At 40.1% G+C, this 24942-nt stretch overlaps 1 protein-coding gene across 1 annotated transcript in view; it reads right to left on the bottom strand.

Annotated features, from left to right (window-relative positions):
* Positions 1-24942, bottom strand: part of dnaaf10 (dynein axonemal assembly factor 10) — a 222300-nt gene that overhangs the window by 17304 nt on the left and 180054 nt on the right. The window contains exons 6-7 of the mRNA XM_028820267.2: positions 22318-22452; positions 21977-22074 (exon numbers count right to left, since the gene is read on the bottom strand). Coding sequence (XP_028676100.1) covers positions 21977-22074; positions 22318-22452 — 233 coding nt within the window. The remainder of the gene's footprint in view (positions 1-21976; positions 22075-22317; positions 22453-24942) is intronic.

Genomic DNA, 24942 nt, shown 5'->3' with positions numbered 1-24942 from the left:
TCCAAATGGATTTCATTGAACTAACTCCGTCTAAAGGTTACTGTTATTGTCTAGTAATTGTTGATGTGTTCTCCCGATGGGTAGAAGCTTTCCGTTTTAAACACGCTGATGCTAAAACTGTAGCCAAAGCTTTAATCAAAGAAATCATTCCTAGGTGGGGTATACCGCAGAAATTGCAAGCTGATAATGGCACTCATTTTGTGAATTCCGTTATAAATGAATTGACTACTTGGCTCCAGATAAATGTGCATCATTATTGCAAATACCACCCCCAGAGTGGAGGTATTGTGGAATGGTGCAATGGCACCCTAAAATCTAAATTAGCAAAAATCTGTGAGCAGACAAATTTATCCGGGCCGGATGCTCTGCCTCTGGCCTTAATGGGATTAAGGGGAAGAATACACCGGCAATTAGGATTGTCGCCGTTTGAAATACTGACCGGACGACCCATGCCTGTTGGGATGGTTATGGGAAATGTGAACCTGCATACCGTGGACAATGATCTTCTCTCTAGTCTTACAGGTCTCCGAGCTTCTCTGAAAGAAGTCCACGAGCAGGTTAATCAGGCCTGGAGGACAACCCCTCCATCTAAAGACTCGCCGATTCCCTTGGGCACCTGGATCCTCGTTCGAGACACCCGAAGGAAACACTGGCATCAGCCTAGGTGGAGAGGACCGTTCCAAGTTCTTCTGTCCACACCGCACGCAGTGAAAGCTGAAGGATTGCCCGCCTGGATTCACGCTTCACACTGCAAAAGATGGCATCCCTTACATTCATACTCATTCTGATTACACTCTTACTGTTTTTCCTTCCATTATCCATTTCACGAGTGACATTGACTTTCCAGGTGGGGAAGACTGCCTCATTCCAGGTTGACTTTTGTGAAATCGCCCCCTGTAGTGGCAAACAGGAACAATGGGAAGAGTTTGTCTGTGTGAGCTACCCTTATTATGACGATGATTCAAGTGAATCCACATCTGACTCTAAATGTGAATCCTGGAGCGAAGTGTTTGCAAATACAGGACCAAATGACTGGGGCTATAACCCCCGGCAGGCCACACAGTATGGCCTAAAGACTCGATTTTCTATTATAAAAGGACACACCCCTCATGACTGCGCTGAGAACCATTGTAACCCTTTGATTATTACTTTAAAAGATCTCTCTTTGCATGATTCAGGAACTTATGTTTTAGCTGCATACGCAAGTGGTTCCGATCCACTAGGACTTTTTCAAATTAAGGTTACGAATAATTCCCATGCTACTAAAACTTGCCAGCTTTCTCCTACCCTTTCTCCTGATTCACAACAGACTTCTGTTAAAATAATGAATGTTTCTACTCTTTCATCCACCTTTTCCATTGAAACAGGATATGGCGACCAGAACCGCTGGTTACAGTGAGTATTATACTCTGCTAAACAAGTAAATCAATCTGATTGCTACGCCTGTGCTACGGCCAGGCTACATTTGGCTGCTGTCCCTTTCCCTCTTTCCAATATTTCTGACCCAGCTGGTCTTCCTTGTCTTCTTGTCCTTTTCACCTCTCCCTCCACACCGAAAGACTCTAACTGCATTACACTTTCTCTTCTCTTCCCTCCCACTCCTCATATGACTCCCCTGGTGTTCCAGATTCATGAAGGTAATTATACCTGCTTCTCAAGTAACTATAGTTCCCCCCCTCCAAGGTACTAACGTTGGTAATATCCCTTCTTTCTTCTGTTCCCAGACTTTTCAGGTTAACTCTACCTCATTTAATTCCATATTATCACTTTTCCTGTGAACACAAACCATTCCGCGTGCTGATATTTGGTGGATGTGTCGTACATTAAAATTACTTGATATTCTTCCCCCTAAATGGACTGGCACATGTGCATTAATCCAACTTGTTATGCCTTTCCGCCCCCTCCCTCTGAATTCTTCTCGTGTGTCGTCCAGCTCTGGCTGACGTCGTCTACCCCGCTCTGTTGACTCTCCTACATTCTCTCTTCACAGCCCTGGTGTTTACATTGATTCCATTGATGTCCCTGATAAATTTAAAGCCAGAGATCAAGTTACTGCTGGATTTTTAGTCTATCTTTCCTATAGTTCTAAAAAAGCTGTTGAAGGTATACATGAGCAGCTTGATAGAACCTCCCTCATGACTTGGCAAAATCGATTAACATTAACATGCTCCTCGCCGAAAAGGGTGGTGTATGTGCCATGTTCGGTGACGCCTGTTGCACTTACATCCCTAATAATACGGCCCCTGATGGATCAATCACCCGTGCTCTGGCAGGTTTAACTGCTCTTTCTAATGAATCAGCTACCAATTCTGGCATTTCTAATCCATGGGATCAATGGTTTATGTCTACTTTTGGATCCTGGGGCCAATGGCTTAAGTCAGTTTTTATTTCTCTTGCCGTTGCCTTTTTGGTTCTTTTACTTGTTGCCTGCTGTATTGTTCCCCTGATACGATATATTGTGTCCAAATATTTCACTGCCTCCATGGCCAAGGCTTATATGTTACATGAAGAACGTATGCTCCAATTTCTTCCTCCTCTACTTCCACTCCCTCCTCTTCCCTGTTCTGCTTCTATTTAACCCATATTTTTTGTGTGTTCAAAAGGGGGGAGTGTAGAAGAAGAATGTTCTCTTGAGCACCTTGTACTCTGTGTGTTTTGTAACTGAATGTCAAAAGCAATACTTGTAACCCTGCCAAGTAAGAAAGCCTGATTTATGAACTGACAAAAAATATGTTACGCAAGGGCTTAGGAAAGTGGTTTCTATATGATTCAAACTGCCTTTTCTGTTAAGTTCCTCAAAGTGAAATGGCTCAGGGAAAAAGGTTACAAGGCTGCAAAGTTCAAGACGTCTGACCTGTGAACAGTCTTGGGGACATAGATAATGCTTAGCTCAGACATATTGCTCAACTTTAGAATTTTGATGATAGGGATGGTTTTCTGTCTCTCCAATCATGAGATTAAGGGGTATTTAAGCACCCCCCCCCCCCAGCTGTCAATTGGGTGTGTTCAGACGAGCCGTGCTCTCTAAATCTCTACTCCTGCGACTCTGCTTACTGATATTAAAAAAAAGATAACTAAGAGAAAAACCGCCTGTTGTCAGTCTGCACTTTTTCGTCCACACTTGTTATGGAGCACAGTTTAAACTTTTGAAAAAGAGACAAATGTTTGTTTGCAGTGTTTGAATAAAGTTCCTGTCTCTCTACAACTTCCTGTGTTTCTGTGCAAATCTGTGACCCAAGCATGACAATATAAAAATAACCACATAAGTATATGGTTTCTACTTTGCGAATTTTCACCTTTCACGGGGGGTTCTGGAATGCAACCCCCGCGATGGAGGAGGGATTACTGTAATTGCAATACACTATGCATGGAAAGTACAATGTATAATATGTTTAAGCACTTATTTTAATTAAGCACTTGTATTACTTTGAGATTCTGTACCTTGTAAGACATTATTTTAAAGTATTCTGTAATCTCACCAATATGATTTAAACACCTTGAATGACACCTTGAAAGTCGATGCAAAAGAGTGGAGAATTAGCAGTAAGGAGATATTGTTGAAAAACAGACCAGACAAAGACAGCAAAATGCCAAAAGGTACTAATCATTAGCATAATGATTAAAGGACATGGAATGACACAAAATTAATAAGAAGTGTGCATGACTGATGGGTGATCACACAAAGGTGGCATAATGTGATTAGGTGTTGTTCATTTGCATAGCAGGCATGTCAAGGTATCTTATCTTAAGCTATGTCTAAAAATGTCCTTTTGCACAGGAACAGCAGCTCTCTCCATGGACAGAACACAGCTTTTTATTATCTTTAACACTAGAATTACCAGAGCCAACGTAAAAACTCATAAATCCGGCCCACCTTAAATCCCTTTGCACCTTTCCGTCAGCGTCTTTTGTCTTCTAAATGTGTCGATAAGCAGCAAGCAGCCTGCTATACTCCCACAAACCCCCCCAACCACCGCCTCAGAACGGGCAAGATGTTCTCCCAATTCCTGCCTTGATTGATTATCTGGGAGTGAGCTACCCAGAATCATAAGGGGAAATAATTTGATGTGTGTTTTGTGTCTACAACAATCTATGTAAACACCTCGTTAAAACAGAAATGTTTTTCATGTTTTAGTAATAAATAACAAAATGTAGACATGAACTGTATAATGTGTGAAGGCTGATGGTCAAATATCAAATAAACACTTTCACAAAAGGTACAAGTACAATACGACAGCTTCCGTGGCACAGAGGTAAGATCCGCGGATTTATAATACGGATGTAGCCGCCGAAGTATAAGGCGAGTTCAAGCACAGGAATAACACGTGCTGAAAGAAACCTCTCAGTTTGATAGTTCGTTTTAAACATATTTAGTGAAAATTAAAAGCAAATAATCCACACAAGAATAAAGAAAAAAGTAGTTACACACCTAGAATAAAAGGCAAAAAAAGGAAAAATATATCTTCTCTAAACTTAGCTTTTCTTGAGAAACTTTAGTTATTTCTGTACTTAAAAGTTCTTAATTTCTTCTTTTGTAAGCCTTAAGCGTACGGTTCTGCACTTAAATAAACATGTTTTCTTAAGAATTACTTCACACACTTAAAAGGCCCGTAGGCCCATAGTCTTACGGTTTAAAACCATATGCCCTCTACACCTTACACATGGCAAGGCTAGTCACTAACTGAGAATAATGTTTAGTCAGAGCTGTTAGAAATGGCAAGAATATACCAATTCTACTCGACTTATGGGGGTTATAGGAACCTCCCATAGATTATGCATTGTCATCTAATAAAATATTTATGAATCTTATATAACTAGGAAATGGCTCTTACACTGGAGGTCGTGAGTTCAAAACCAAAACCAAAACAAAATTTACCATTTTGAGTAGTGAGCTGCTCTTATTGTTAATATTATACAATAAAAACCTACATTTGATTTGTGTCTGTAACAGCTGGTGTACATTTATAGTACTTGTAAAAGTTAGCGTTTTTTTTTTCTCAGACTTTTTTCTTTTATTCTCTCAGTCACGATCACGATACAATACCCACTCCCTGTCCCAGAACTGATGCAGTTACTTTTTATCTGAAACTGGAAATAACTGTAGATGTGAGTGGTATTTTGAGACAATGGAACTGGAAATTCTCTGATCTGGAGGGATAAAAACTGACACACAAATGCTGGTGAATCTGCCTTCTTCGTATCTCACCATCACTTGAATTTTTTTTAATTCAGTTTTATTGAGTGTTCCTGCTCACGCTGAATTAGTATGCACCTTATGGTCCATGATGTCAAAGCCACACTGACAAAAAAAACAAAGACATAGGTATATATGATATTTGGAATAACTCATTTTATGACCTGTATAGTACATTTCGGAAAACTTTGTGGCACTGATGCAACATTATTCATATTCATTCACAAGCCTTCTTGCGCTTGTATTCAGTGACCACATTTTTTTTTTTTTTATGATCTTGCCAGTGTCCACTTTTGGGGCATGGCGCTGTTTCTTTTGTACTCCAGGACATGCAGAGGAAAGAATAGTACAGAGAGGTCAGTTCCGAGCTATATGCAATCATTAGATTCAAATGTTAACAGTTCCTACACACCCAAGGGCCGTCCTTTCTACGTTTACCACATGTGTACCTGTTACAATGCACACACTTCTCTCTGTACTGTGGTTACTATTACACTGAAGGGGCTGGGGAAGCGGCGGTCTTGAAACAGAAGCTTGTCGATGTTGCATCCTCTTTTGCTTTATCCATCGCCTTTTCTTGTAAGAAGTGACAACGAAGCTCCTCTGCAAGGTGAGCAAAGAACTCATTTTTTCTCAGTGGCACCCATGCATGCCTTGTACAGTACATGTGTGTTGATCGCCATCAAGTCAACTGTGTTATAGCACAAGCAACTGGCCACCTATGTGCTTCTGCTTGCACTGCATAAGCCCACGCCTTCTGGTGCATGATGTCAATGCAGCACCGGGCAAAAAAGAAAGACAAATATGTGTGACAATTTGAAGAAATCATTTTATGACCTGAATAGTACCAATCAGCTGTAAATGTATGGCATTTCTAAAAGTTAAGCTTTTTTTTCAGTTTTATTCTCTCAGCCACGCTCATGCTCTCCCTCCCCCCACTTCTGATCTGACTCTAACTAACAGCGGCAGTATAAATTCACACCTGATCTGATGCTGTTCGCTTTCAAATAATATTGCATTAGTGCGATGATATTTTCTGATTGGGGTTGGGTGGGTGTTGTATCATGATCGTGACTGAGAGAATAATAAAAAAAAAAAAAATAAAACCGCTAACTTTTGCAAGTACTATAAATTTACACCGGCTGTTACAGACACAAATCAAATGTATGTTTTTATTGTAAAATATTAACATTAAGAGCAGCTCACTACTGAAAATGATAAGTTTGCCGGGGAGATGGTTTTGAACTCACGACCTCTGGATTATAAGTCAGTGGATCTTACCGCTTCACCATGGAAGCTGTCGTATTGTACTTGCACCTTTTGTGAAAGTGTTTATTTGATATTTGGCCATCAGCCTTCACACATTATACAGTTCATGTCTACGTTTTGTTATTTATTACTAAAACATGAAAAACATTTCTGTTTTAATGATGTGTTTACATAGATTGTTGTAGACACAAAACACACATCAAATTATTTCCCCTTACGATTCTGGGTAGTTCACTCCCAGATAATCAATCAAGGCAGGAACTGGGAGAACTTCTCGCCCGTTCTTAGGCGTGGGGGGGTGGGGGTGGGTGGGATGGGATAGTATAACAGCCTGCTTGCTTGCTGCTCGACTCATTTAGAAGACAAAAGACGCTGACGGAGAGGTGCGAAGGGATTTAAGGTGGGCCGGATTTATGAGTTTTTTGTAGGCTCTGGTAATTCTAATGTTAATAGAACTGTAAACTGAAACAAGAAGGCTTTTGGACTCTGCATGATTTCCTGGATGTGGATATTATTGGTTTGGGATTTTATTCTTTGACACAACATGCATCACAATTCTGTTTTGCATAAACCACAATCCGTCCTCCAGTTTTTTTCTTTTCTATTCTACAAAATGTGTACCAATACTCATCTCCATCTCTATTATTCAATCAGGTCTCCGTTATTGCTATTACATCATAAGTAACTGCATCAACATATAACAACTCACTTGTTTAATTCCTGATACTCCTGGCATTAAGATGAGCACATATTTTGTATATTTGTATTTATAAGACTGTCTCTCACTTTATATAAAATATTGATGTGGCTTGTCCTAAACTCCCACATTCCCCAGTTTAATCAACCTTCCACTAACCTACTCACATGCTTCCTCATTACACTGGTACCTCTCTGGTTCAAATGAAACCTGTCACAGTAGAAAAGGTACCATCTGTTCCAGAAGTTCCAATGTTTCATATATCTATGCCTGTCAATCCTACACTAACATTTGAGTCATAAAGTAAACCTTCCAATATCTTCAGTCTTAACTGGACTGATGCATAGGTTTTTCTTCATGCAAAGTATCATAGACACATGGAATAAATTACTAAGTAGTGTGAGACCTCCAAATGTCAACTTGATGTTATGTTGAAAAATTTTGGTGAACAGGATGGACAAGCTTGTCGGACTGAATGGCCTGCTCTTGTCACAACTGCTCTAATGTTCTAAAATTAGGGAATTCATAAGAACCAATTTTTTGGTACCAAGTTGCTATTAAAGATCCAAAAACCTAATGGTACCATATGCATGTGTAATTGTGAGACTGCAGGTAGACAAATTATTTCAGAAGGCACAATTAAAAATTGGCAAATTTATCACCAAATCTCTCCAATATACGCTAACACTTCTACCTCTCCAGGATATGGACAGTTATACGTTTTTGACACAGCGCAAGCTACTAAAGTATGCTTACAAAATAAAGCAAATTCTGCATGCAGCGAAAATGTACTTCTCCAGCTAGATTCCATGCTCAGAATCATCAACCCCTTCACTAAATCATACAAACACATGCACGAAATCGCTCAGTCCAGTCCAACAGCATCTGTACGAATGGTTTTCAAGGAAACCCCTGGGCAGGATTTATGACGATACAATGCCCCGACATGTCACACCAGTGTTGCAGCGATTTTCGTCGGAGAAGATGTCGAAATGCCAGCCGAAAGGGACATTTGCATCTATCCCATAGACAACTCCTGTAAACAGATTTCCATGCTCAATATGAATTGCGATCCTATGGTTTACCCACTTTTATTCCCTTACAGAGATATTGGCTGGCACAAAGATTTACAACATGTTCCCGATAAAAGAACCGCCAAGCGAATAAGGCTTACTCAATGCCAATTTTATGTGTACAGATTAGCAATGAGGAATACATTTAGTATTTTGCACTCCAGCGGCAAACTATTCCAACAGTACGTCGTAGATGCATATGTTAAAATAGAGGGCGCGTGTCTCAACTATCTCAGATTACATCAACAAGATCTGCGCGTCGAACTATCAGATGCACTGCAAGCAAACACTGAAAATAACAACGTTTGTGTAGGCAAAATGATCATATTACCGTCCACATTTCCAGGAAGTCCAAGATACATGCAACAAAACTATCAGGATGCCATGGCCATAGTACGTAAATTCGGAAAGCCTGATTTATTTATCACTTTCACATGTAATCCTGCTTGGCTGGAAATTCAATATGCACACTGCGTCTTTCAAGAAGTATTTATTTCTTCTTGATTTCTGAATTCCTTTCTGACCGTTTTCCATTCCTATTCTTACACCGCCATATGCTACCGTGGACATCGGCTAGTTATACAATAAAAACATAAATTTGATTTGAGTCTGTAACAGCCGGTGTAAATGTATAGTACTTGTAAAGGTTAGCTTTTTTTTTTTTTAAATTGAGTTTTATTCTCTCAGTCACATTCACACTCCCCCTGATCTGACACTGCTGTTTTCAAATAAAGAACTGTCATCCTCATCTGAGTTCACATCTGCTATATCACGTCTTTATCTGAGAACAGCAGTGTCAGATTGGGGTGAACATGAGCATGACTGAGAGAATAAAATTGAATAAAAAAAAATAAAAAAAAAGCTAACCTTTACAAGTACCATACATTTACACAGGCTGTTACAGGCTCAAATCAAATGTATGTTTTCATTGTATAATAGTAACAGTAAGTGCAGCTCACCACTCAAAATGTTCATTTTGGGAAGCGGCAAGGCTCGAACCTGTGACTTCTTTATTATGAGTCAGCAGTTCTTAAGTGATTTACCTGATTTCTTTTTTCTTCGGTTATAGTCTTGAAGAAAAGCGCACTTGTTTTGTTATACTTGTACATTTTGTGAAAGTGCTTATTTGATATTTGGACTTCAGTCTTCACACATTATACACTTCATGCCAAAATTTTGTTGTTAGTACTAAAACATGAAAAACGTTAGTCTTTTAGGTATGTGTTCAACATTTCTTGCATTTCCTATCATCCTACACTTACATAGATCTTTGTAGACAGGGAACACACATGAAATGCATATGTTCCAAATAATGATATATTATTTACCCTATACAGCTCCAGGTACCTCACTCCCAGATAATCAAGGCTTGAACTGAAAGAGCTTTTTGACCTCTCTGCGGCGGTGGGGGGATGGGATAGCGAACAGCTTGCTGCTTGTGGTTATCAACACATTTACAAAACAAAAGATGCTGAATGGAGAGATGCGAAGGCTTTGTAGGCTTCAGGAATTCCAGTGTTTAAAAAAAAAAAAAACACACACACATACACACACACCACAAGCTTTCCGATCAAATCAGGTATAAACATTAAACTTATATTGTTATGCATTTATACGAGGAGATGAAAAGATATTGAGATTAATCACTTTCTAATAGTGTTCTACACAGACTTGATAAATGAATGGAGGCTTCGTATTCATTCTCTGATTATAATGAGCACTTTTACACCTGTCCATCAATTAATACACCTGTACATTTTCCAATCCGTTTGTGTAGTTCAGAGTTGCCGGGGTGGCCTCACATGTGTGAAGACTGGCAGCACTAACAGCAGATGTAGCAAGAAAACATTGAGGCATAATTAAAACAAAGTGGCTATTTTCCTTGTCTACTCTGGTGATAATATGACCGGCTCCATTTTTCAATACCGAAATAAAACTTATTTAGTGTTTCAGTGCTTTGAAGGAAAAAGGGCATCACACTATTAATATATGTTTCACATAATCGCTGAAACACACAGGAGGATGGGCAAAACCATACATTTCATTTGTAAATCTGAATTTGCAAACACCAAATTTGTATCATTTATTTGGTTTTGATGATGGCAAACTAATGTTCATTTGAATAGCTTGTAAGTGAAAGCACACATTTTATATATTTGAAAAATGCAATACCATCTCATAAATTTATTCAATACAGGCAACAAAGTTTTAAAAATTATAAACAAGCACTTTCAGCTGCTAGAACGGTATATTTCTCTGACCTGATTAACACAGAAATAATCCACGATTTTTGTTTGATACCGTTATCAAGCTCACACAGAATGCTCCTGCACACATCTCTCCATTCAATGCAGATGAGTTTCTGAGATTTTTCATAAATAAGATTGACTTGATTAGAGATAAAATCAATGGCTTACATTTCTCTCAGAATGCTGGTTATGACACCTCCAACACTTTCATGAATACAGGCACTGTGGCTCGGACCTCTTGCAATTTTTCACAATTTGCATTAATTTCCCCTGAGGCTTTGTCCAGCCTGATAACTGCTTCCAAACCTACAACCTGCATATTAGACCCGATACCATCTTATCTTCTGAAGGAACTGTCTCCTGTTTTAATTGGTCCCAGCTTGAATATTATCAATAAGTCACTATCCATTGGTTCTGTGCCCTCCGCTTTTAAAACTGCCAATATTAAGACACTGCCTAAAAAACCTGGCTTGGATCCAATAATTCTGAATAGCTATTGACCAATTTCCAATTTTTCTTTAATGTCTAAATTACTTGAAAGGGCTGTCGCTGATCAACTTAATGCCTACTTGTGTGACAATCTTTTTGACAAATTTCAATCCGGCTATTGGTCCCGTCATTCTGCAGAAACTGCTTTGACCAGAATAATCAAGGATCTGCTGATCACTGTTGATTCAAATTTGATGTCAGTGTTGCTGCTTCTTGACTTAAGTGCTGCTTTTGATACCGTAGACCATGGCTTACTTTTAACCCACTTGGAGAAACACATTGACATCCAGGGGAAGGTACTTACATGGTTTCATTCTTATTTACCGAACAGAAATCAACGTGTAAGTTACAGTAATGAAATTTCTTAAATTTCTGAAGCAAAGTTTGGTATATCCTAGGGATCTTTTTTCCATCTATATGATTCCCCTTGGTGACATAATTTGTAAATATGGTGTTAATTTTCATTGTTACGCTGATGATACACCGCTCTATGTACCTGTAAAGCCAAATTACCTCTCCCAACTGCTAAATTTAGAAGCATGTCTGTTGGAAATTTAAAAATGGATGAATATGAACTTTCTGCTCTTAAATGCTGATAAAGCAGAATTATTGGTTGTTAGACCAGCCAAATATGGATATCTGTGTAAGAAATTGAATGTTAATATTGATGGCTGTTCTATCTGAGAAAATTCAACTATTTAAAATCTTGGGAGTAATTTTCGATAATCGTCCTACACTCCAGTCTCATATCAAGGCTATTACTAAGACAGCATTCTTTCATCTTAGTAATATTACAAGAATATGATCTATTCTATCTCTGCATGATGCTGAAACACTGATTGTAATGCCCTTTTCTCCGGTCTCCCTAGTTGTGCCACTAGAAGTCTTCAGCTCATTCAGAATGCTGCAGCTAGAATCTTGACAAAAAACAAAAAAAAACTGAGCACATAACTGTTCTAACTTCGCTTCAATGTTTATCAGTACAAACAAGAGGTGATCTTAAACTTCTTTTAACATATAAGGCCTTGCATTGACTTGCACCTTCTTATTTACCTCAGCTAATTACACCATACACTCTGGTACGTCCTCTTAATGCTAGTCTTTTGGACATTCCCTCAGTTAAGAAAAAAATCAGTTGGTCAAAGAGCATTTGCCTATCATGCACCTCATCTTTGGAATGGCCTGCCATTATGTGTAAGAGAAGCACACTCAATTAAGACTTTTAAATAAAGAATTAAAACCTACCTTTTAATCCCTTCATTACAATGTGCCTTAGATTTCAATCAGGTCTGTCATCCTTGAAATGTCCCTTATTATATTATTCCTTTGTTGACATATCTTAACTTTTAATGTTTCAATGTTATTTTATTCCAGTTTTATTAGTTATTATTTCTTTAACATTGATGTTGTTTTATTTTAATTTGTTTTATTTGCTAACTAGCCAACCCGTGGCGTAGCATACGCTGCATAATTATGTATTGATGGGTTAACACTTCCTGAAAGACACAGTTGTCCAAATGGGGTGGGTTTGAGGATACGACTGTAAATGAATGCAGAGATGGAACTCTGGAGAGAAGGCGGGGAAGCAGGCCAGAGAGGTTTCGGGTCCTAACCGTCCAACAGGTTCACCTACGGAACCCGTGTTAGGACATTTACATCCTCTAGATAGGCAAGTTCGATCGTCTGACGCCCATTCCGCCCCCGCCATTCTAGTCTGCCGATTTCTTAAGTCATCTCTTAGTCATCGTTCAGTACGCATAGCCTGCTCATGTGTCTGTCCCCAACACCTCACCTGAATTTCTTTCGTCTGTGTACAGTCCACATGCACTTGTGAGTCACGTTGACTGTTCATTTTCCACACACTGCCGCAGTCGCATGCACCTGTGAGCCACGTTCGGGCCGGGTGAGGTTTCCCGTCTTGAGTCAAATTAAGCCCTTCCATCAATTCCTTTCAGTTTCAGCTTTGCAACCATACTCCCCCCGGAACCCAAAGTCTTTGGTTACCCGGTTGGCTGCCTGGCGGGTCATGGGAATAACGCAGCCGGATCGCCAGTCGGCATTGTGTATGGTCGGAACTAAAATGAACAGTCAATGTGGCTCAGAGGTGCATGTGGACCGTAGCACAGACCAAAGCGACTCAGGATGTGTTTGGAAAATGAACAGTCAACGTGACTCACAGGTGCATGTGGACTGTACACCAGTGTTTCCCAAACTCGGTCCTGGTGAACCCCTGTGCCTGCAGGTTTTTGTTCCAACCAGCTTCTGTTTTTAATATTGAACTCCTGGGCTAATTAAGTGAACTGATATTTCCCAAGTTCTGTGTTTAGGGAACAATATACAGTATATTGTCATTATTAAGATACAATGAAGAGGGAAAAACTGCACAGAGAAAGGGCAAAGTATAATGAAATCAACAAAAGAGAGTTAAGCATTTAAATCTATAGCAAAAGCAGAAATATTTCTAAATGTCTTATAAATGTAAAAACCACGCTGCTTTGCTTTTCTGAATGTCGAATAAAAGAAAAAAAAAAAAAAAACGCTAAATGAAAGGCATTGTCAATGATTAGGAATCCGGTTGGAACAAAACCCTGCAGCCACAGGGGTTCACCAGGACCGAGTTTGGGAAACACTGCTGAACTCAGATGAAACCGACTCAGGTGAGGAGTTGGGGGCGGGCAAAGTAGTTGCAGCCATTGATTATTCAGTGTTGTTTGCCTGGGTGTCTGATCTGCTTGACGGGATCAGAAATAAAAGGAAAACAATGTGAAGGCAATGTCACAGGTGTTCCTGTGGTATAGCGGGTCCACAGCCCCCCTTCAAAAGGCCATTTTTAAATAATCACCGTGCTCACAGCGTAGCGAGGGGCGTGGAAGTGTGGCTGAAACGGTTTCCGGGTGGAGTCGTGCTGCGGGCGTTTCTCACCTGTGCAGTGTGCGAGCGAGTGAGAAGAGAGAGAAAGCCGGTACGTTAGAGCGAGCGAGAGCAGGCTCGCGGCAGCTGAGCAGACAGCCTGGGTGTTTGGCCGACACCTGGGGGAGAAGTAGTTGTGGTCGCTTCCGCTGAGATTACTTCGGAGAGCGGGAGTGACTGGAAGGTAGGAGACTCTCCACGGGAGTCGGGACTTGGGATGTGGTGTCCCCAACGTGAGAGCCTTGTTCGTTGGGGAATCCCAAGCCACTGTCAGGGGGAGCCGACCGGAGCCAAGGATCGGTCAGGCGACTGGCAGTAGTGGAGTCAGGCACAGAGAAGGTCAGCTGCTGAGAGAGCGTCTCGCCTATTGCAGGGCCCGCATCGGTGAAGCAGGTGAGACGCTAATGAAAAAGAGGCACTGGGCGTATTGGTTTTTAAAGACTGCTTCCTGCAATGTGTTTTAACCTCAGTTTTAAAGGATTGTTTTAAGGATCCCATGATCTTAAGAGTTGGTGTTTTTCTATTGTTGTGTTTTTTAATTGGTTTTTAAAGACTGCTTCCTGCAATATGTTTTAACCTCAGTTTTAAAGGATTGTTTTAAGGATCCCATGATCTTAGAGTTGGTGTTTTTCTATTGTTGTGTTTTTTAAACTTTCACATTTCTTTTAAGGATCCCATGATATTAGAGTTGGAGGGCGGGGCTCTGTGAGTTGGCGTGCGTGGCTCTGTCGTTCGTATCACACGGTCTGTCTTGCGTGCTGCTTCTTGTGAGCCCTGTTCGGCTGCTTAGTGGATTATATATATATAGGAGATGGTATGAAATTTTGTAGTCAGACGTTTTCCGTGTTCCTGCAGGACCATGTAAGAAGAGGCATGTTTGTCGTAGATGCGTATCGCTGTATGCAGACCATCTAAGAAGAGGCATGTTTGTCGCGGATGCAAATCGCTGTATGCAGCCTATAAAACAGTTTGTGATGGTGGATGCAGTTGTGCGTCGTAACCGAAAAGAATAATGAAAAGTCAACGTGGCTCAGAGGTGAATATGGACTGTAGCAGAGACGAACCCGAGTGACGCGGTGATTGGCGAGTTGTTGCGTCCGAGTTGGTGGGCGTGGCTCTGTGAGTTGTCGTCGTATCCCATGGTCTTAGAGTTGGTGGGCGGAGCTCTGACTTGCGTGTGTCTTGCTTGCCATGGACTTAGTGAATTATATATATAGATTTTATACCATGTTTCATGTACAGTAATCCCTCGCTACTTCGCGGTTCACTTTTCGCGGATTCACGACTTTGCGGATTTTATATGTAAGCATATCTAAATATATAACGCGGATTTTTCGCTGCTTCCCGGGTTTCTGCAGACAATGCGTCTTTTTACTTCTGGTATTTGCTTCCTCAGTTGGTTTGCCCAGTTGATTTCATACATTTCATACTGCATTCAGGGGATTATCACCTTCAATCGTCATCATTTTTACTGCGCAGCATATTCATCACCATCATCACATCATATATAGCTGCGTGTGCTTCGCTATACAGTAAGTGTAAACTTATCTACCGATTTCATATTGCTTAGCAGTTGTCCCTGTTATTAATAGAGTAAAGGGTGGGTTGTAAACAATACAGGGAGGGTCTAAAAACGTCCAAATACACGTTAAATAAATAAATAAATATGGTGTCCCTACTTCGCGATAACTGAATTTCCGCGGTCGGCCTTGGAACCTATCTCCCACGATAAGTGAGGGATTACTGTATTCTTCTAATTTGTACAGTGTATTGGGACCATGCTGCATGGTGATTTTGCATTTTAAATAAAGTTGATTGATTGATTGAGGTAACGAGAGCCCAAGTAATTTTCTAATTCTGTATTTGTACACAGTCATGTAGGAAACCTTGAAAATAGCAAAATAGTCTATTGTACAGGAGTCCTCAAAAAAAGATTAATAAAGCTGTCAAGTTTGTTTTTGGACAAAAACATTAAAGTAAGGGCAAACATAAAAAAGAGACACATTTTTAAAAATTTAATTCTCAGGAGTTTGTGAAATTTAAAATTTGAATTAATTTGATGCATCTGATAATAATTACTCTGCAGCTGTTTAAAAATATTACAAAGGAAGGAAACACAAAGTTTACAATAGCAAATGTTACAAACATAATAGAGTAGTTCTCTGACAAACCAGACTTTAAAAACATGTTGTTACAAAAACAGCTTTAGAGTTTGTTTAAATGTAAAAATCCTAATTTTCTTGGAATTCACTAATGCAACAGTGCACCTATTATAATGTTTTGATTTTTATTTTTAGTATTGTTTTTAAGTGGTATGTATTTGATACTGGAAAGGAAATGTCAGATAATAAATATAAAATGTGCATGTGCTAAGACAAATCAAGTAATTCATGCATTCTTTATAAATTCTATGCTGAAATATCCCCAAGATTATAAACTCCCCATTTGTTGTTCCTTGGGGTGAATCCCATTCTCCACCACACTTTAACTCTTCGAGGGCTGAATATTTTTTCCAAAAAACAATGGTTTCACTCAGAAATCAACACAAAACATCTGTTGCTGCATGCTGTGGTTGCCAGTTTGCCAAGAATGTGTGGCTGGGACTGCAGCAGCGGTCATGGTCGCAGTGCATTACAATTTGGTTTCTACCTCTTGTCATTGTTATGTGACAATCCTCCTTGGCGAACATTGTCAGTACTACGATGAGCTGGGGTCCGATTAGCTGAACCTGGAACCTCACATTCGTTTTCAATCACTTGTATCAAAAACTGAGTCCGACAAGTCATAGTCCACTTCAGAGATAATAGGCAAAACATCGTCCACAGAGTATTTTGCTTTACGCATTCGCTTTGATCTCTCGCTAGATGTCAGTGCCATTTTTGCCACTGTGTGCGTCTTGCTACTCCCGACAGCAAAGGGAATCTCGGTCAGACCAATGAATCTAACTTTTCTTCTAGCAACGAAAGTCCAACTAAAACGTAACGGTTGGTTTTGTCACAGTTTACAGTTGATTACTATCGTCAACTCCTCCTTTTGACAAAAGTCGACATCAGCCCTGAAAGAGTTAAAGAACAAGCCCGGCATAGTATTTTGATATTTATAACTATTTGATATTTATATAATATTTATATAACTTGATGGATATACCAGTATTTCAAAGCTGCTATTACTGCTAGTATTTATATATTTTATATTGTATTACAGAAAAAGGCAAAATATTATTCACATCAATAATATATGTATTTTAATAAAAGAAACATTGAATGAGATTTCTCCACTCATGGTGCTTTAACTTTCCAAATATGTCCCTCCTTTCCTTTACATTTGTTCCAACTTAAAAGCTTCCTATGAGAAATCAAACTTATCAGTTTTATATGCATCATTTATTTCAGGATTCCTGTTAAACAGCCTGTATTTTGCTGTTTCTAAGATTTCAATAAACTTATAACTTTGTGATAGCATTACATTCTTCAACGTACTATTTAAATACAGTGGGGGGAAATAAGTATTTGATCCCCTGCTGATTTTGAAAGTTTGCTCATTTACAAAGAAATGAACAGTCTTTAATTTTATATATATATATATATATATATATATATATATATATATATAAAAGTGGGGCAAAAAAGTATTTAGGCAGCCACCAATTGTGCAAGTACTCCCACTTAAAAAGATGAGAGAGGCCTGTAATTTTCATCATAGGTATACCTCAACTATGAGAGACAAAATGAGAAAAAAAATCCAGAAAATCACATTGTCTGATTTTTAAAGAATTTATTTGCAAGTTATGGTGGAAAATAAGTATTTGGTCACCTACAAACAAGCAAGATTTCTGGCTCTCACAGACCTGTAACTTCTTCTGTAAGAGGCTCCTCTGTCCTCCACTCATTATCTGTATTAATGGCACCTGTTTGAACTCGTTATCAATATAAAAGACACCTGTCCACAACCTCAAACAGTCACACTCCAAACTCCACTATGGCCAAGACCAAAGAGCTGTCAAAGGACACCAGAAACAAAATTGTAGACCTGCACCAGGCTGGGAAGACTGAATCTGCAATAGGTAAGCAGCTTGGTGTGAAGAAATCAACTGTGGGAGCAATTATTAGAAAATGGAAGACATACAAGACCACTGATAATCTCCCTCGATCTGGGGCTCCATGCAAGATCTCACCCCGTGAGGTCAAAATGATCACAAGAATGGTGAGCAGAAATCCCAGAACCACACGGGAGGGACCTACTGAATGACCTGCAGAGAGCTGGGACCAAAGTAACAAAGGCTACCATCAGTAACACACTACGCCACCAGGGACTCAAATCCTGCAGTGCCAGACGTGTTCCCCTGCTTAAGCCAGTACATGTGCAGGCCCGTCTGAAGTTTGCAAGAGAGCATCTGGATGATCCAGAAGAGGATTGGGAGAATGTCATATGGTCAGATGAAAAAATGAGAGTTGCCTCAATGAGGTTCTTTTGCAGACACGTGACCTGAAGTCTAGTGCCGTCACAAAGTTTCAGTGGCTGTACGCAAATCCACAATCGATTTCATATTGTTTTCGTACCTTATCAATTGTGTAATGTGTTTTTTGAACAGGTTTGATTCATCGAAGTGATCACTCCTGCTGCGTTCAGTCACTTCACGTGAGCCGCTCTCTTGTGTGATGTTGCGATGTCCACGGGTTTATTTAATGTTAGCTAAGACCCGGCAGTTAAAAGTTTCTCGCTACAGCAATTTTAACTCTGTTACAAAGTGATCCAAACTGTCGTTTATACCTTGTGTCTTCTCATTAAACTTGTATCTCGCGAATATGGCATTGCAAACGGCAGCGGGTCAGTTCACGTGCTTACGTGGGAGGCGTGATGACGCGATATATTTTGATATATATCAAAATACCCGCGGCTTTAAAATTTTTATTAAGAAGAAAAGTAAACCTTTTTAAACTGAGGGAAAATGAATCAATAATTATTTGTTAAGGATCTCTTTGTATACCACGTTGTCAGTTTGCCCCTCCGGTTGTAATATGACCAAGCTGTGTGCTGAGCTTACTCTTGAGCATGAAATCTAACGTGGTTTGTGCCCTTCAGAATGAAAACAGTTTGCATTTACCTTTTTAATAAAAGGCGAGCTTTTAAGCCTGAGAAATCACCCCGTAAATGCACACGTTTAATTGCACATGTGTTAATATGTATGCTTACACAGTATTAAAAGACACTCAACAATTAACGTCATTTACCTTTGTTCCCGCGTTTGATAAAAGGCGAGCTTTTAAGCCTGAGAAATCACCCCGTAAATGCACACGTTTAATTGCACATGTGTTAATATGTATGCTTACACAGTATTAAAAGACACTCAACAATTAATGTCATTTACCTTCGTTCCTGCATTTGACTCGTGCTGTAAATCTCTTCCTTGTTTTCAGTTCACGTGATTACGTAGGAGGCGTGATGACGCGATACGTGACTCCGCCTCCTCCATTAGAGTATATGGACAAAAAACAGGTTCCAGTTATGACCATTACACGTAGAATTTCGAAATGAAACCTGCCTAACTTTTGTAAGTAAGCTGTAAGGAATGAGCCTGCCAAATTTCAGCCTTCTACCTACACGGGAAGTTGGAGAATTAGTGATGAGAGAGTGAGTGAGTGAGTGAGTGAGTTAGTCAGTCAGTGAGGGCTTTGCCTTTTATTAGTATAGATATATAATGTGTGTGTATATATGTATACACAGTCTATCACCATGTCCGGATCATAACAGCTAAAGTGAAAGTTACTTAAATACATAATTTATAGAGATCTCTTCTTATTTCTGACATACTGGCTATAAGGTGAAAGAGGTTTCTCACATCTCCTATGTGTTTTTTTTTTGGCAAAAAATGTAGTAGCAGGTGTACAAGGCTGAGGGTCAGACCCGGCCGGGACGCCTGGAGGGACCGGGGTGTGGCGTATTTGTCCTCCGGGCCACGAGGGGGCAACCACCCTGGATTAGAAGAGGCCCACGGAAGGGGAGCAGGGAGGATCAAGCCCGTTGGGGCCAGTATCCACTGCCAGGGGGTGCCCCGAACCTCATGGAGCCCGGGACATATTTACTTCCACCACACCCATGGATGTTGATCCTTCCAGGGACACCCGGAATGCTTCCGGGTGCTCTCCTGACGCTTCCGCCACACCAGGAAGTGACGTCAGGCAGAGCACCTGGAGCTCATCCGGGTAAAGATAAAAGGGGCCGCCTTCCTCCAATTGGAGAGCTGGAGTTGGGAGCAGGAGCAGGACGAAGCTCCTGGAGAGAGAGGACAGGTGGCCCACGGACAGTGAGAAAGAGGCCCGAGTTTAAGGTGATTGGTGCAAGAAGCACAGTGTGCTGTGCTGGAAAGTGTTGTGTCTTAAGCAGGACTGTGAATAAACGTGTATTTTGTATAAAGATGTGGTCTCCGACTGGTGGTGTCCGGGCAAGTCTCACACAGGGTAAGTCAGCTGGTAGGAACATAGAGCTGGTGGGTTGACAAAGAAACTCCCTAGAAGCATTCCATGTGCTCCACAGCTTTTTAGAGAGCACTTTCTAGGAGATGGGCATCCTGCAGAATGGCTTAGGACTACAACCAGTGTAAGGAGGGTACTTGGGAAGATGGAAGTAATTTGCTTCTTTTGACAAACCAAAAGGACAATTTGTCTAAGCACTCAAATTCCATATCCTGTGTGGTGTCTCCGTTTCTCTCCCATCTTGGTGCCTTTTACAATATTTACTTATTTTAAACAATGCATATTTAGATGCTGTTTGAGACCATACAGACAGGCATGATCAGAATACTTGGTTGATGGTTGATGCTTATTTCAATGTGAATTTGAATTCATTTAGCTTTGGCACAAGTAAAGAGTGGTCATGGAAAGAAATGTACAGTGATCCCTCGCTATATCGCGCTTCGCCTTTCGCGGCTTCACTCCATCGCGGATTTTATATGTAAGCATATTTAAATATATATCGCGGATTTTTCGCTGCTTCGCGGGTTTCTGAGGACAATAGGTCTTTTAATTTCTGGTACATGCTTCCTCAGTTGGTTTGCCCAGTTGATTTCATACAAGGGACGCTATTGGCAGATGGCTGAGAAGCTATCCAGCTTACTTTCTCTCTCTCTCTCTCTCTCTCTCTCTTGCGCTGACGTAGGGGTGTGTGAGCAGGGGGGCTGTGTGCAGCTGCTTCCTGAAGGACATGCTGCACGGAGCTTCGCATACTTAAAAGCTCAAAGGGCACGTATTGATTTTTTTTATCTGTCTCTCGCTATCTCTCTCTATCTCTCTCTCTCTCTCTCTTCCTGAGGGGGTGTGAGCTGCCGCCTTCAACAGCTTTGTACCGGCGGTGCTTCGCATACTTAAAAGCCAAAAAGCCGTATTGATTTTTTTTTTGACTGCTTGCTTTGCACTCCTTTGAAAAGGAAGATATGTTTGCATTCTTTTAATTGTGAGACAGAACTGTCATCTCTGTCTTGTCATGGAGCACAGTTTAAACTTTTGAAAAAGAGACAAATGTTTGTTTGCAGTGTTTGAATAACGTTCCTGTCTCTCTACAACCTCCTGTGTTTCTGCGCAAATCTGTGACCCAAGCATGACATTCTAAAAATAACCATATAAACATATGGTTTCTACTTCGCGGATTTTCCTATTTCGCGGGTGGCTCTGGAACGCAACCCCCGCGATGGAGGAGGGATTACTGTAGTGTGTTTCATTATAAAAAAAACAGCGAAATCATGTCCCAAAATTAAATGTACATGAATGTGCATTGAATTTTAGTGTATTTTGCATGCTAGACTGCAAATAAGATTGCCACGGATAGAATACTATAATGTTACATCCATCCATCCACTGTCCAACCACTATATAATAACACAGGGTCACAGGGGTCTGTTAGAGCCAATCCCAGACAACACAGTGCGCAAGGCAGGAACAAATCCGCGGGCAGGGCGCCAGCCCACCGCAGATAAGATTATGTTGTCTAATAATATATGGTAAAATAAATCTCATATTTTCAATTCTGAAGGCAGAAAGACAGCACATCTTAAATACAGTAATTAAGCAAAGCTACCATCCTTTACTGAAAATGAACTTACTATTTCCAAAGATTTAGGCTGCCTGATCCACCAGCTGTTATAAATATGTCTCGATTTTGTGGTAAGTGGCGCACCTGCCAGATAGTAGATTTATGAGCCTGATTAAAAAAAAAAAAAAAAAAAAAAAAGACATGACAAATATATATTTTTTTGTCAAAACGCTACTAGCAAATCTTCATTAAAATGTGATCTGTAATATAAACAACCATATATAACAGATACATTGTTGGCAGTAGTTTGTCACATAGATATAAATGATATTGAACTATGGCCAAAAATATTTTTACATAAATAACACTATTAAACTTAAAAGACAAGAATCAATACTGTATTTCTATTACCTTTTCAGAAACTGATGCAAAGCCCTTGGATGGGTGTTGGGTCCTCATGTCAAACACGTGAAATTTGCCTTCCAGTGATGTAGCAACAAGCTTATTCATGCTGATATCTTTTCTGTCAAACTCAACACAGCATACCTTCAGATAAAAAGAAAAAGAAAAGGCACTTATAAAGTAGTATAGAAAAACTCCTGACAGATACAGTAATCCCTCGCTATATTGCGCTTCGCCTTTCGCGGCTTCACTCTATCTCGGATTTTATATGTAAGTATATTTAAATATATATCGCGGATTTCTGTGGACAATGGGTCTTTTAATTTCTGGTACATGCTTCCTCAGTTGGTTTGCCCAGATGATTTCATACAAGGGACGCTATTGGCAGATGGCTGAGCAGCTACCCAACTTACTTTCTCTCTCTCTCTCTTCCTCTGACATTCTCTGCTCCTGACGGAGGGGGTGTGAGCAGGGGGGCTGTTCGCACACCTAGACGATACGGACGCTCGTCTAAAAATGCTGAAAGATTACCTTCACGTTGCTCCCTTCTGTGCAGCTGCTTCGTGAAGCGACATGCTGCATGGTGCTTCACATACTTAAAAGCTCGAAGGGCACGTATTGATTTTGATTGTTTGTTTTTATCTGTCTCTCTCTCTCTCTCTCTGACATTCTCTGCTCCTGACGGAGGGAGTGTGAGCTGCTGCCTTCATTGCAACTGCTTTATACGGCGGTGCTTCGCATACTTAAAAGCCAAACAGCCCTATTGATTTGTTTGCTTTTCTCTCTCTCTCTGACATTCTCTGCTCCTTACACGCACTCCTTTGAAGAGGAAGATATGTTTGCATTCTTTTAATTGTGAGACGGAACTGTCATCTCTGTCTTGTCATGGAGCACAGTTTAAACTTTTGAAAAAGAGACAAATGTTTGTTTGCAGTGTTTGAATAAAGTTCCTGTCTCTCTACAACTTCCTGTGTTTCTGTGCAAATCTGTGACCCAAGCATGACAATATAAAAATAACCATATAAACATATGGTTTCTACTTGGCGGATTTTCACTTTTCGCGGGGGGTTCTGGAACGCAACCCCCACGATCGAGGAGGGATTACTGTATTTACATTGCAATTGAGTTTTGCTGAAACAACAGTTCAACTCATGCACACCTCCCTTTGTCTAATACATGCTTAAATGTTGCAGAAGGCTACCCCATCTGTATGAGGTGCAAAACACAAAGTCATGCTCATTTACTCTTACAGGGCAATGCAAAAATCACCATATACTTCAATTCAATTTTTGAATAATGCTCTTTACTTAGTGCATGGGTAGAACAACTTACACATTTTGCAAAATTATGTTTTACATAATTGGTGCACATAAAGATTCAGATTTGTTTTAACAGAAAAGTAAAGTAGTTTGAAACTGATTAACATAAATGAAACCCAATAATATCCGTCCACTAATTAACTGTTGAATTATACAGTATATTTCACAGTGGAGGACAGGAAAACAAAAACTCCAGTCAGAAGCATCCCAGGAGAAAATAAACTTCTGGGGGTTCATGGTCAATTACAACAGAGAAAGTCAAAGAGAATGTCAGATGTAGACACATGGTGCTGCTTTTCAGCTCCAGATGTCCTCTCTAAGATGTGGCCCATTTTCCAATTGAGGAATTTGAATTTTGTTTCACAAAATGGTAACCTCTATTTTATTTTTTGTCTATTCTTCCTAAAAATGTGTAATCATCTATGTTATACTCATACCCACCTTTCTTATTTACACAGCTTTCTCTTACTGCTATAATATCATAAATCTGCTCTGTTACTACAAGTCCAACTCATTTATTTTATTTTTGATGCTTCCAGCATTAAAATAAGCCCATTTACTATATTACATTTTTTTTTTATTTTGGCACTTAAATTTTGGTTAGAAATTAAGTAACTATGCGTACAGTATTTGCTGCTTCATTTCTGTTTGGCCCTTCCTGTTAATGTATGAACCTGGCCTGTACTAAAAACGAAAGCATTCTAATCCAGTGACAAAAGAAGCTCTGAAGGTCATACAGCTTTTGGTAAAGATAAAATTGTGTGAAGAAAAGAAACTCACATGAAGGTTGTCTGTAATGGTCTTGGTATAGTTACGGAACTTGAGCAATCTAGGGCTCCGGTAGTAGAAACGGATGTGGACAAAGCTAAAAAATTTTAATAGATTTTCCCTCCCACTGCCACCTTCTTCCAATGACCAGTCTCTCCACACCATCCCAATATATCAACAATTCCTACCAGGTCAACTGGAATGGCAAGTGACAAGTTCACCTCTGACCACCAGTGTGGACTTTCCATAAATGAAGACCAAGTAAGGAGACAACTGAAGAAGTTACACACAGGAAAAGCTGCAGGACCAGATGGAATCAGTCCTCAAGTTCTTAAGACCTGTGCTGACCAACATTGTGGTATTCTCTGTCACCTGTTCAGTTTGTATCGAAGGCTTCAAAAATTGCCACTGCTGTGGAAAACATCCTGCACTGTTGCTGTTCCAAATAAGGCCGCTGCCTCTTCACCAAATGACTACATACCAGTGGCACTTATGTCTTACATCATGAAGAACTCTGAGAGACTGGTCCTGGACTAAATGAGTCCTG

The sequence above is a fragment of the Erpetoichthys calabaricus genome, chromosome 15 (assembly GCF_900747795.2).
Source record: "Erpetoichthys calabaricus chromosome 15, fErpCal1.3, whole genome shotgun sequence".
In the NCBI taxonomy this organism is placed as follows: Eukaryota; Metazoa; Chordata; class Cladistia; order Polypteriformes; family Polypteridae; genus Erpetoichthys; species Erpetoichthys calabaricus.
This window is presented reverse-complemented; position numbering and strand designations above follow the sequence as displayed.